Source organism: Trichechus manatus, unplaced genomic scaffold, assembly GCF_000243295.1.
Source record: "Trichechus manatus latirostris isolate Lorelei unplaced genomic scaffold, TriManLat1.0 scaffold00327, whole genome shotgun sequence".
NCBI classification, from domain to species: Eukaryota; Metazoa; Chordata; class Mammalia; order Sirenia; family Trichechidae; genus Trichechus; species Trichechus manatus.
Window position 1 is genome coordinate 638,448 of NW_004444263.1, and position 12,123 is coordinate 650,570.

The 12,123-nt window shown below is 54.7% G+C and overlaps 3 protein-coding genes across 6 annotated transcripts in view; all 3 read right to left on the bottom strand.

Moving 5' to 3' along the window:
• PBX2 (PBX homeobox 2) overlaps positions 1–312 on the bottom strand; it is a 5,719-nt gene extending 5,407 nt beyond the window's left edge. Inside the window, exon 1 of one of the 2 annotated variants that reach the window (XM_023725530.1) lies at positions 210–312. The gene's annotated coding sequence lies outside the window, so the exon portion shown is untranslated. The remainder of the gene's footprint in view (positions 1–209) is intronic. The other variant, XM_023725532.1, reaches the window with a different exon arrangement.
• Positions 313–633: 321 nt separating this feature from the next.
• On the bottom strand, positions 634–2,695 carry GPSM3 (G protein signaling modulator 3). Of its 2 annotated transcripts, XM_023725535.1 has the most exons (5): positions 2,669–2,688; positions 2,243–2,304; positions 1,918–2,017; positions 1,500–1,699; positions 634–1,275 (listed from the first exon to the last, which is right to left on the bottom strand). In XM_023725535.1, exons 2-5 carry the CDS (start codon positions 2,285–2,287, stop codon positions 1,138–1,140), a joined length of 483 nt encoding a protein of 160 aa, XP_023581303.1. In that variant the 5' UTR covers positions 2,288–2,304; positions 2,669–2,688; the 3' UTR covers positions 634–1,137. The 2 variants fall into 2 exon arrangements, with proteins under 2 accessions (XP_023581303.1, XP_004390850.1); XM_004390793.2 differs by having other exon boundaries at positions 2,243–2,695.
• A 1,557-nt stretch (positions 2,696–4,252) lies between these two features.
• NOTCH4 (notch receptor 4) overlaps positions 4,253–12,123 on the bottom strand; it is a 25,663-nt gene continuing 17,792 nt past the window's right edge. Inside the window, exons 21-30 of one of the 2 annotated variants that reach the window (XM_004390794.1) lie at positions 10,234–10,757; positions 9,235–9,618; positions 8,953–9,128; positions 8,221–8,440; positions 7,973–8,054; positions 7,749–7,887; positions 6,920–7,215; positions 6,323–6,470; positions 5,720–5,817; positions 4,253–5,542 (exon numbers count right to left, since the gene is read on the bottom strand). In XM_004390794.1, coding sequence (XP_004390851.1) covers positions 4,862–5,542; positions 5,720–5,817; positions 6,323–6,470; positions 6,920–7,215; positions 7,749–7,887; positions 7,973–8,054; positions 8,221–8,440; positions 8,953–9,128; positions 9,235–9,618; positions 10,234–10,757 — 2,748 coding nt within the window. In that variant the 3' untranslated portion in view covers positions 4,253–4,861. The remainder of the gene's footprint in view (positions 5,543–5,719; positions 5,818–6,322; positions 6,471–6,919; positions 7,216–7,748; positions 7,888–7,972; positions 8,055–8,220; positions 8,441–8,952; positions 9,129–9,234; positions 9,619–10,233; positions 10,758–12,123) is intronic. The other variant, XM_012559829.1, reaches the window with a different exon arrangement.

Below are 12,123 nucleotides of genomic sequence, written 5' to 3' on the forward strand. Positions count from 1 at the left end.
GGAGGGGTGAAGAGAGGAGGAACAGGGAGGAGCTGGGGGCGGAGAGAGAGAGAGAGAGAGAGAGAGGAACTGAGACCAAGTGGAGGAGGGGACGGGGACGCGGGGGCGAGGGGAGGAGACTGGCCCAGCGGAGGAAATTCAGAAGGGCCTCAGGGCTAGACTTCTATGGACCGCGAGGGAGCGTGTTGGGGCTGGACGGGGGCAGCCACCTGGGTTCCGTGTCAGGGCTCGGGGTGCTGTGGACGCTCCGGCCGCTGGAATGTCTGGGTTCACAGTCAGCTCACTTCATATTTCTTGTCCTACTCTCCTCCTAGTTCTACTTAATTAAAACCAGGAGGGGGGGCTGAGGTCTCCAGCCGCTGCTTAATGAGGTAGTAATTAACCAGCCAGGGAGGGGAGCTGGCCTCCGGCCAGACTAGGGAGAGAGGCGGCCTCTGGCCTCACCTTCCCACCCTCCACCCCCGCCCCCGAGACACTAGCCTTCAGTCCAGAGGGGAATTACATTTATTCACGCAACCAAAACATCAGACGGACTTGGAGCAGCAGCGGCGGGGAGGGCGGGTGGGCAGGGCTAGTAGTCGGTTCCCAGCCTCTAGATCCCTCAGTCCTGGGGCGGGGGAGTGCCATGTTGGGCGTCGGCAGTCTTAATCTCTCTTCTTGCCCGCCCACCCTTCTTTTCTTCTAATTGGGAAGGAGGGTGGGCTGTCTCTCCGGTCACAACCTTAGCAGGTTTGCCTTTTCTTGCAAGGTAGAGGCCTGAGTCCTCAGACCCCGCCTAGTGGCTTGACTCCTAGGGGTGTCCCCACAGCTCATTCTGGAGACTCCTAGCCACCCCCTGAGATCTGAGGAGTGGGGTATTCGTTGGTGGCTGGGATCCTCTCACTGCCTCAAGCTCCCACGTACTTGGGGAGGGAGTTCAGTGACCATCCTACCTTGCCTTTTTTCTATTCTCAGGGTTTGAGTACTTTCACCCCCTCCATTTCCCACGGCTGCTGGTCAAGCGGGATAAATATTGAGATTTCTTCTGTGTCTTCCAGTCTCTGCTGCCCCTGCCAAGCAGGGTTGAGGGCAGGCAGTGGGCTGCCCAGGTTTGAGCCCCAGGAGCGCAGAGGGGCCAGTTAGGAGTTCAGGTCTCACTCAGCAAGTGTGTGTTGGAGGTCTGGACCTTTGCTCCTCCATTCGTCCCCCACCCTGAACCCTCAGCAGCAACTCCAGGAGCTCCTGTCCTCCTGGGGGGAGGGGAGGCTCTGACCGCTGGGCTTCCATCCGCTGGCACTGGAGGAGTGGAGGAAGAAGAAGGGTGTTAGTGTGGCTCTGAGGGGAGTGGACATTTAAGAAGAGCCAGGGCTATGTGGGGATACAGGATGCCTATGATGAGGATGGGAGGATTAGGGGCTGGCAATGGAGCAGTTGCCTGGGGAGAAGGAGGGATAGGGCCTGAAAGAGAACGGGGACAGGGAGCCAGGTGGTCTGGGTCTTGCCTCCTGGGGGTGTCTCACCTGGTGACTGAGGATGGTGCTGTAGAGCTGTTCTCTGTCCTCAACAGGCCGGGGTGGGGCTGGGGCTCGTTTTTTGGGACTCTGGGGGACACAGAAAGTGGCCCTCTGCTCCTCCAGGCGACGGGACTGGACCTCAGCCACTAGGTCCAGAAGGCGTTCTGTCTGCAGGGAGAGCAGGGAGGCCGAGCGGGGCCCAAGGGCTGGGGAGAGGAGGGGGAGGGCTCAGAAACCCAGAGAAATTGGCAGACGGGTGGAGGGGAATAGGGTGAGGTGATTAGGGATTTGGGGTTAGAGCTGAGGGGGTGTGATGAGGAGTCTGGAGGAGGGGAGGGGAAGGGCCACAATGGAGTGGGTCTTGGTAATGGGATCAGGAAAGATGGGCACCAGGGTCGGCAGCTCCCTGGGTGGGTGGAGGTACCTGTGTGGCGGTTCCCTGGAGGAGGGGATGGAGGAGCAGATCGCCAAGGCCGAGTTGTGGTGTTCAGAGGGGGCCAGCCCTGTTCATCCTGGGAAGGGCCCTGATGCCGGGAGATGTCCGTTCCAGTCAAGCAGGGGTGGGTGGAGGAGGTGGAGTGGGCAGGGGGGCTAGGCGAACAGCCTGTTTCCTCTCTGTATCTCCCTTCCTGCCTCAGTGTGCCCAAACCCTCTTAAGTCTCCTGAGTTCTCTGTTGCTGGGTCTCTGCCTGGGTCCTCTCCCCTCCCTCTCTCCCAGTGTCAGCCTCCCCTCTCAGTGCCCGGCTCACCTGCTCACCATCCTCTTCTCCTTCCTGGGCTCTTTTGGCCTCCATCCCCTGGAGGGGAGAAACTGATGGGGGAGGGGTGGCTGGGATTTGGGAAGAGGGCTGGAACCCTGGATTCCAGGGGGGGTGTGGGGGCTGGAAGGGGTGGGGGCCAGCTGGGGGCCAGATGCTTGGGTTCTGAGCAGGAAGCTGGGTTCCTGGTCAGCCCCCCCACGGGCCCCGCCCATCCCTGTCAACTTCCTCCAGTTCTCTTTTCCCTACCCAAACTATTTGTCAACCTCTCTAGCCCCAGGGGAGCACAGAGACCAGGAAAAGCTCCTCTAGCTGCAGGAGTTGGAGGGGGGCTCTGGGTGGGGAAGGACTCCTGGTCTTCTTATCCTCACAGTCTCAGACCCCCATAACCCCCGGCTTTGTTTCCTCCACCCCTACCTCCCCTTCAGCTCTTTCTGTCAACACAGGAACTAGCTACACAGGAAGTGGTTTCGCTCCTCAGAACCCCCCAGCCTCCCCCCACCCCCGTCCTTTCCTTCTCCAAGATAGACCCTGATGTAGGATTCAGCCCTCCCCACACATCCTCAGACCTATTGGGACTAGAAGGGGTGCTGTCCCAGTGGGAAGCGGAGAACGCAGACCCAGGAGTGTTTTGCCCTCAAGTGTATCTGTATACCCCTAGCATCTTGTCCAACACACAGTAAATATTCAGTAAATATTGCATGGAAACCCTGGCTGCATACTGGTTAAGAGCTAACCAAAAGGCTGGCAGTTTGAATCCACCAGGTGCTCCTTGGAAACTCTATGGGGGGGTTCTACTCTGTCCTATAGGGTCACTATGAGTCGAAATCAACTTGATGGCAACGGGTAAACGTTGCATATTTACTGAATATTCAATAAATATGTGTTGAATAATTATCCCTGCCCTCAAGGTGCTTACAGGGGACAAGACGTGCATCAAATATAAGAAAATGGGATGGCGTTCACTCTGGCAACTCACAATTTTGCACAGACAAGGGGCAGGGGAGACATTCCTCTGGTCATGAACGAGGGACATAGAAATGGAAAAGGGAGCGGACCACCTCCCTGCTCCTTCCTTGATTAATGCTGATCAGGGTGGCTGTCACCAAGGTGGGAGCAGGACAGGTAGAGACATTTGGGGCCTCTAAATAGAGCCCTGTGGTGCAGTGGTTAAGAACTTGACTGCTAACCAAAAGGTTGGCAGGTCGAATCCACCAGCCACTGCTTGGAAACCTTGTGGGGCTGTTCTACTTAGTCCTATGGGATCGCTATGAGTCGGAATCGACTCAACGGCTATTTTTTTTTTTTTCTTAAATGACAACCTGCCATGTTAGGGGGCTTACAGTGAGTGACTTAGAGCATAAGGAAGATCTGGTTCTACCACTTACTGCTGTACAACCTTGGGCAAAGTACACCTCTCTGTGCATCAGTTTCTAAAAGAGGATAATAGGGTTTTAATAGCCTCTACCTCATAGAGTTGATGTGAGGATTAAATGTTAAAGCGCTTGGCATATAGTGAGTGCTCAGTAAATGGTAGCTATTATTAACTTTGAAATGCTTTACACCTCTGTGTGTTAGACCCATCACTATTAGAGTAACCAGGTTACTGAAAGGTGGATAAAGTTTCCTTAAGATGCCCTCTCCATCTCTCTCTATTTAACTTGAGGCCTTAGAAATCTCCTCAGTGGTCATCACTAAATGCCTTTGGGTGAAGGACAAACAGTGGGTAATTCCTAGTGTGTATGTGGGTTCTCCCTGCAGTACTAGAGACTCAGCTGGTACCCTAAATTAATATTAAAACAACAAACCCATTGCCATCAAGTCTATTTCCACTCATAGCGACCCTATATGAGTAAATTAACATAGGATTCCTAAATCTATTTATTCTTGCTCTTTAACTATACTAAAAGCCTCTATCCAAATGTTGAGCCTAGGGCACAAAAATTCCAGTCATTCCCATATTTTTTCTCCTTTTGCTCCCAACCCCTCCAAAAAAAGGTCACACTTCAAATCAGCTTTATTGCAGGGTGACAGATTTGAGGGGTCTTAAATAGACAGTGATGGCTAGGAGAGTGGTGCTTCATCCCTGCGGTGGAGTTTTTTTTTTTTTTGGTGGGGGGGAGATGGGGAGAATGCAAAGGGTCATCAGCTGGAGTTGGCCTTGGGCCCCCCTTTGGCACCTACAGGGCCTGGAACATAGTAGGTGTCAGCCGTTTGTGGGCAGAGAGGGTGAGGCGTGATAGAGGCTTCCTTTGGGAACCATATATAAGAAAGAACATCTTACATTCATTTGCCTGCAGTTCTTGGTTCCAGTTTAGAGGACTTCTCCCACTCCATTCTGCCCTCCTGTAGCCCCTCGCCCTTATTTTTCTGGGAGAGAGGCTAGGACCGCTTCACCCCAGCACCCTAAACACTCTTTCTAGAGCTGAGGCTTCTGCACGTGGAAGACGGTATCTGTTCTGGTGAGCACACACTCATTTTGGGAGGGAAACTAAGCTCATGACCTCAGTTTTGGGGCTCCAGAACCTCAAAATCTGTAGGGCCTTCCGGACTGCCTGTCATTTAATGAGTACTCATTTTAAGACGTTCCCCCTCCCCCCATATAACCTTCTATTTTTGGCCCTCGCCTCCGGAATTAAGGGCTTGGGGACCCGAGGCAGGTTGAGGGGAACCCCGCTCCGGGGACGGAGTAAGGCAAGGAGGTGGGATCGTAGTGTTGGGGGCAGGACCACAGGCTCCCAGAGCCACCCAATCACAGGGCCAGTCAGCCGCCGAGGCTCCACCCCCGCGCCGGGCCGCAACCCCAGATCTTCCCCGCATTATCGCAGGGCTGGGCCGAGGCCTGCGCATGCCCGCAGAAAATCTACGACCGCGGTGGGGCGGGACTCTTCCTGTTCCTCCTCCCGTTAGACTCCGGCAATGGGAATAGGCCCCGCCCCCGTACGAGGCCAAGTCAACGGACAAAGTCCGGGCTTGCAGACAAGCCCCGCCCCCTCGAGGGCCTGCTCCCGCAGACATCGTCCGGGTGCGCGGCAGAGCCCCGCCTCCACGCGGGATCCGCGCGCACGAGAATGCGCCAGCTCCGCGGCCCGGCGCGGCTTTGTGACGGGCCTCCGGTGGCCCCGCCCCTTCCAGCAGCGTCAGCAGATCCCAGTGGTTGCGTTGGCGGGCGATGTCACCGGGCGCTAGCCCGGCCTGGTCCCGCAGCTCTCGGGCCGCCCCTACCGCCAGCAGCAACTGGGCTACCTCCACTGCCCCTTCTCGGGCCGCCAGGAACAGTGGCGTCTGCTCCTGCATGGGAAGAAACACCCAGGGAAGAGAGGCCGGGGGGGCCGCGCTCACAGGACTGCCCCTTCGTGACTCCACCTATTTCGCGGCCGGCCCCGCCCCTTCGCGTTTTGTACAGTTCCCGCGCTTTCCATCTCCCACGCCCACTTTTTTGTAGGGAACGCGACGCCCCAGTCTAACCCTGCTGTCCTGGGCGTCTTTATCGGCTCCGGCCTGCAGAAGTGAGCGGGCGGCCCGAGCGTTGTTCACGGCTGCGGCCCAGTGCAGCGCAGTTTTTCCTGGGGGACGACGTGGGAAGTTGTTACCCCGGAGCTGGGGACCAACGCCTGGGTTCCGGTTTCCCACGGATTCTGGCCTTGGGGGTAGGGCTACTCGGGCCAGCCGGGTCCCTCAAAGGCGGGAAGCGTTGCCCTGGCGACCGCCGGCCGGCAGGAAGCGTTGCCCCTGGTGACGTCACTGGCGCGCGGGCGGGACAATAGGGCATTGTTCTGGGGTCGGTGGGACCGGGAGACCACCTCCTCCTACACCTCGGCCCTCTCCCTTCCCGCAGAATCTTTCCTCATCCCAAATCCCTGTGGGCTGCAGTAATGTGTGTGGTTTAAGATGGTGGGGGAGGGGGAGAGCCTCGCGTTCCATACTGCTACTGCGGCAGACTTAGCAGGGTGGGAAGCAATGCCTCACCCTCCAGTCTGCCCCTCTGCTGCTCCTTGTTTTTGCACCTCACCTCACATTCCATCTGCTCAACTTCTTTATAGCACAACATCATCTTCTCCAGATGCATACCCCATTTGTCTCTGGCCCCCACGTCTGCTCGGGCTGCAATCAGTTCTTCAACCAGGTCCTCCACCGCTAGCCTGGCGGCAAGCATCAGGGGTGTGGTCCCATCCTCTGTGCGCGCATCCACTGCAGTCTGTCTGCTCCGGAGCAGGAGCTGGAAGGCCAGAGAGGGCCAATGACCCCTGGGGTACTCTGGACTGCTCGCTTAGGTCCCACACATTTTTAACCCCCTAACAATCCATATCCAGGAGTTCCCTGGGTGGCACATACAGTTAAGTACTCAGCTGCTAACCGAAGGATTGGCAGTTTGAGTTCACCCTGAAGCACCTCAGAAGAAAGACCTGGCTGTCTACTTCTGAAAAAAATCAGCCATTGAAACCCTTATGGAACACAGTTCTACTCTGACACATGTGGGGTCGCCATGAGTAGGAATTGGCTTGAGGCAACTGGGTAATCCATATCTAGCCATCTGTCCTTGTTTTTCTTTCTCTCAGGTCCTCAAGCTCAAATCAACTTCTTTGCCAAACCCTAGGGGATACCTTTTCCTAGCTTTACTTGAAAGCTCTCCCCCTATTCCCTTCAGGGACTCCAGTGTTTGCTGACCTGGCAGACCTCTCGAGCATCAGCAGCCACAGCAGCGTGAAGGGGGGTGCGCCCTGCCCGGTCTGGTTGGTTGGGGTTGGCTCCAGCCTCAAGTAGGTGACGGACAGCGGTTGGCCGGCAAAATCGGGCAGCCAGGTGCAGGGGGGTCTCGCCGGTGCCCACTGTGTGAGCCTGGGGGCTGGCCCCTCCACCCAGCAGAGGTTCCCATGGCTCAGGGCCTCCCAACCATGCCTCTTGGAAGGTCTTGGACTCTACTCCCCCACAGCAAACTGCTGACATCAAGGGTGTAACTCCGTCTGTGGGTGAGAGACATGAGGAATAGGAGGCAGGTCAATCAAAAGGACACAACTGGGGGTAGGGGAGAAAATGGAGGCTCAGAAAAGGAGAATCACAGCTGGAGGCTTCAGGAAGCCCAGCTCTGGCTCTTGATTTTGTGTGGTTTTAGTCAAGTGACTTGTATTTTTCTCTGGGCTTTAGTTTCCTCACCTGTAAAAGGAGCCAGCAGGCCTTAATTCTCTTACATTTTAGGGCTGTAGTTGTCAAACTTGAGCCTGGATCAGACTCACCTTGAGGGCTTGTTAAAACAAGCTGGGCTCATTGTCTTGAATTTCTGAATCAGTATCTCTGGGGTGGGGCCTGAGAATTGGCATTTCTAAGAAATTCCAAGGTGATGCTGATTCTGCTGGTCCGGGGACCACACTTTGAGAACCACAGTTCTAAGGCAATAACTCTAACATTAGTTCCTCCAGTTCTGACATTGAAGGCTTTTCTGATCCTAGAAAGGGTCAAAGGAGGTGTTCGTTTTCTTGCTTTGTGCAGGCTCACGTACCAGGTCCACAGGTGTCCACATCAGGGGTCTCCATCTCGGACTCCTGGGGGGGAGTCAGCATGGCTGTCTGGGGGAGCTCTCCACAGTCTCCAGTCAGAGTCCAGAGCTGGCACATGGAAGTTGGGGTCATTTTTTCAGCCTTGGGAATCAGAGCAAGGATCAGCGACGGTGGTTGACTCATCCTTCATCCTCTCCACCACCCATTCCCATCCCAGCGCTTTCACCTGGCCCACCTCCTCTCCCTCCTCAGGGCCTGAGCACATCGCAACTCCATCCTCATCAACTTCTGCTTCTGGCTTCAGAGCCCTGGAGGGATGTGGGTAAGTAGAGGTTACACGGGGTTATGACCCTCAGGATCCCCAAGATTTCCAGCAGCCTTCCTCCCCACTTCCCCTATCTCTTATTGTTTCTGATCATAAATATCTCCATAGGAAAGACTTCTCCCCAAGCCCTGGTTCCTCCTCACTCTCACTTGAGGCGAATGCTGTCCTCGCCCAGGGGGGGCCGGCGTCGGCAGGGGGCCCTTTGAGTTCGGGGCCGTCGTGTGAAACCAGGGGGCAGCCAGAGGGCCCCGTGTTCTCGGCGTCGACGCCGGATGAGCTGGAGGACAAGAAGAGCCCCGAGGGCCAGGAGAAGCACCCCAGCCACTGGAGAGCACAGCACAGGCCAGGGGAGCTGGTTAGCCGGGGCCGCTGGTGGGAGAGACACAGTCACAGAGAGGCCATTCCTGGTGAGGCTGGTTATTACTGTGGAACCTGTGGGCAAGGGCAGTAACCTCTCTGCCTTAATTTTCTCATCTGTAAAATGGGGATAATAAGGGTACTGCCTCATGGGGTTATTGGGAGGACTAAATGAGTTAATAATGTAAAAGCGCTTAGAGCCAGGCATGGCACATAGTAAGCACAATATAAGTGTTGTCTGTTATTCTTTCATGTACTATGAACTTTGATACACAGATGATTGGATACTCTCTCTAGCAGAGGAGATAAACTAGAGCCCAAGGTTTGTGGGATGGCTATGAGAGAGGTTAGGATAAGGTGCTTAGGGAGGTAAGGAAAGAGACTGCAGAGCAAATGGGCCATGAAGAGATCCAGTTAGAGAAAGAGGGGTCAACGAGGGTGAGGCCACACAAGGAACACTTGACCTCCATTGCCATTTGCTGGCATGAGAGCTAACCTGGGAGCAAAAGGCAGGGGCCACCTACCAGTGCCTGCACGAGGGTGCGCAGCTAGGAGGGGTCCAGGCAGCAGGGGCTCCAGAGCCCCCACCGCAGCCATGGCAGCGAGGAAACGGAGCAGAAGCCCAGGGTCCCAGGGACATCGGGATGCAGGGTGCTCAGGGCCACAGCGGGACAAATCCACACCCATCACCACCACAAACCTGTGGGGGAGACACCTCAGAGACCCCTGTGTTGGTCCCTGGTTCCCTTCCCTTCCTCTGCTCATTAAACTAGTGTCTGGCTCTCCCCTCTGCCCAGCCTTCTTACCCAGTGCTGAGAGAATCTGTCTTCTTGCCGAGGGGAAGTGTTGGAGGGGCTACTGCCTCCTGCTGAGAGGGGTCCCAGGTTCCTCCCAGCTCTTCTTCGGCCTTGGGCCCAGGATAGGGGTACACCATGTCCATACCATCACTATCCTTCCTCACCCAGAGCCCTACCCTCAGGATCAGGGACAGCACCCGGGCCAGGGCAAGCAGCTGCTGGTCCAGGGCTTGGGGGCTCAGCACCACCAGCAGGGCCAGGGAGGGTCCCCACTGTGAGTCCCCAGCTTCGGGCCTGCAGTCGCCTCCATCCCAGCCACACTCGGCAGTGTTGCAGCCTTTTTCGCAGTGCCCATTGTGGAAGTGATCGTGGCAGTACTGGTCATAGGCTGGGCTGTGGGGCAAGGAGAGGGGCACTCAGGACTCCAAAGAAGCCCGACTTCCCTCTCTGCCCAGAGAGAGTTGCTGATATCCACTGCCTCTAGGGTTCGGGGTACAGCAATGGGCTTAGTCAGGTCCCGGATGGCAGTGCAGACGCCTGAATGTCTACTGACATGCTTGTGTCCTAACATCATCCTTCACCCTACCTCCTATGCTCTCCTGGCTTCCTGCCACCCTATCCTTCCGTGCTCCCCTGGTTCCCCAGGGGACTCTCCCCTAAAGGAGGGTCCAGGCCCTTTTCCCTCAGGGGCTCTGGTTGCTAGGGGAGATGCTTCATGGCAACAGGGCTTAGGAAGGGTTGCTTGAGGACTGTGTTCCCACAACTCTCAGACAGGGTCCCAGAGGCTGTACCCTCTTTCTTAGTCCCTACATTAAATATTGATCCCCCCCATCTGCCCCGCCATCCCCTGGGTTGGACGTCAGAGCATTCTACCCCTAATTAGCAATGGTTATTAGGGCAGAAGACTCCCTGGCAGCAGGGCTCATGGGGTATGAGGCTTTGGCCACACTGTAGCTCAGAGGCATCTGTGTCCTTCCACCCCTACTTCAGTCAGGGTTTCAGGCTCACCTGCAGGCTGGACGAGTCTCACAGTCGTAGCCATCAAACAGACACTCTTCAGAGTCACACTGTGGGTGGCACTGCCCATCTCGGAAGAGCAGCCAGCACCGGGAGTGGGAGGGGCAGCCCCTCCAGGGGTCTGGGATCCCCAGGGAGCAGTCCCCTCCATCCCAGTTTCCCCCTGGGCCACTGCAGCCAGGGTCGCAGGCCCCGTCTCCACCTCTGCCCTCACACCCTTTGGCTCCTGGCCTCTGACACCGGGGCCCTGGAGAGCTGGGAGGGCAGGAGCATCGAAAGCCTGGGCCCCCCAACCCGGGGGTCTCTGAGCAGCTGCCATTGTGTAGGCATGGGGAGGGGGGGCCACAGCCTTGAGGAGCTGGAGGGGTTAGGCAGTCAGGGCCCCCGTAGCCACTGAGGCAGGCACAGCGAGGTGGGAAGCCGGGCTTAGGGGAGGGCAGACACAGGCCTCCGTGGTGGCAGTGATGAACGCCGCAGGAGGGGGCTCTGTGGCTGCAGGTGGGGCCTTCAAAACCCTGCGGAGGGGAGGAGAAAGATTGGGGAAGGACATTTTATTACTCCTCCACTTCTCAAGCAAAGTCCTGGGTTACCTTTGATCTGAGGGCCATATCTGGAAGGGGCTTCAAAAAGCATCAAGTTCATCATTTTACAGATTTTGAAACCATGTCTCATGGTAATTTCACACAATGACATATTACATAGTAATGAAAATGGATGCACCACAGTTGTGGGCAACAACCTGAATGAATTATATCATCGTAATACAAGTCCTAGAGGACTACAAAGAGCTTGCAACTGTTAATAAGGTTTAAAATGAACTAATATTATTTAGGATATATACAGGTAGTCCCCGTCTTATGATGTATTCGAGTTATAATGAACTGCACTTAACGACCGTCCAGTTTTTTGTTTTTGTTTTGGTACATCTTATTGTTAGTAATATGTACTACATTCAATGCTGCAGTGCTTAATTTACTGATGTTATCTTCTTAGATGTTCACTCACAGATGTTTATATGTAATGTTTTCAATCCCCAAAGACAAAGATCAGATTTATAAAAATACTGATAATAAAAGGCAATAATAATGAAAACTAAAAAAAATGAGGTATTCAACTTAATCAGAACTGACTTATGACAGAGTTGTTGGAATGGAGCCCCTTTGTAAATCAGAGATTACCTATATATATATATACACACATATATACATCTATAACCCAAACCCACCTATTGCCTTCAAGTCAATTCTGACTCATAGCGACCTTATAGGACAGGGTAGAACTGCCTCATATGGTTTCCAAGGCTATAAATCATTATGGAAGCAGGCTGCCACATCTTTCTCCTATGGAGCAGCTGGTGGGGTTGAATGACTGACCTTTTAGTTAGCAGCCCTTTAACCACTGCACCACTAGGGCTCCTATATACATATATACATATGCAATATATATGTATATATTCAGGAAGGAGCCCTAGTAGCACAACAGCAAAGTGCTGGACAGCTAACCAAAAGGTCAGCAGTTTGAACCCACCCAGCAGCCCCACAGGAGAAAGACCTGGTGATCGGCTTCTGGAAAGATTACAGCCAAGAAAACCCTATGGGGCAATTCTGCTCTGTCACAGGGAATCAGTATGAGTTGAAATTTAATTGATGGCATCTAACAACAACATATATTCAGGAAAAATTAAATACATATATTCCTGAATACATACATGGAGCCCTGGTGGTACAGTGGTTAGGAACTTGGCTGTTAAACAAAAGGTCGACAGTTTGAATCCACCAGCTGCTCCTTGGAAACCCTATGGAGCAGTTCTACTCTGTCCTATAGGGTTGCTGTGAGATGGAACAGACTTATCCACAATGGGTTTTGAATACACACACACAC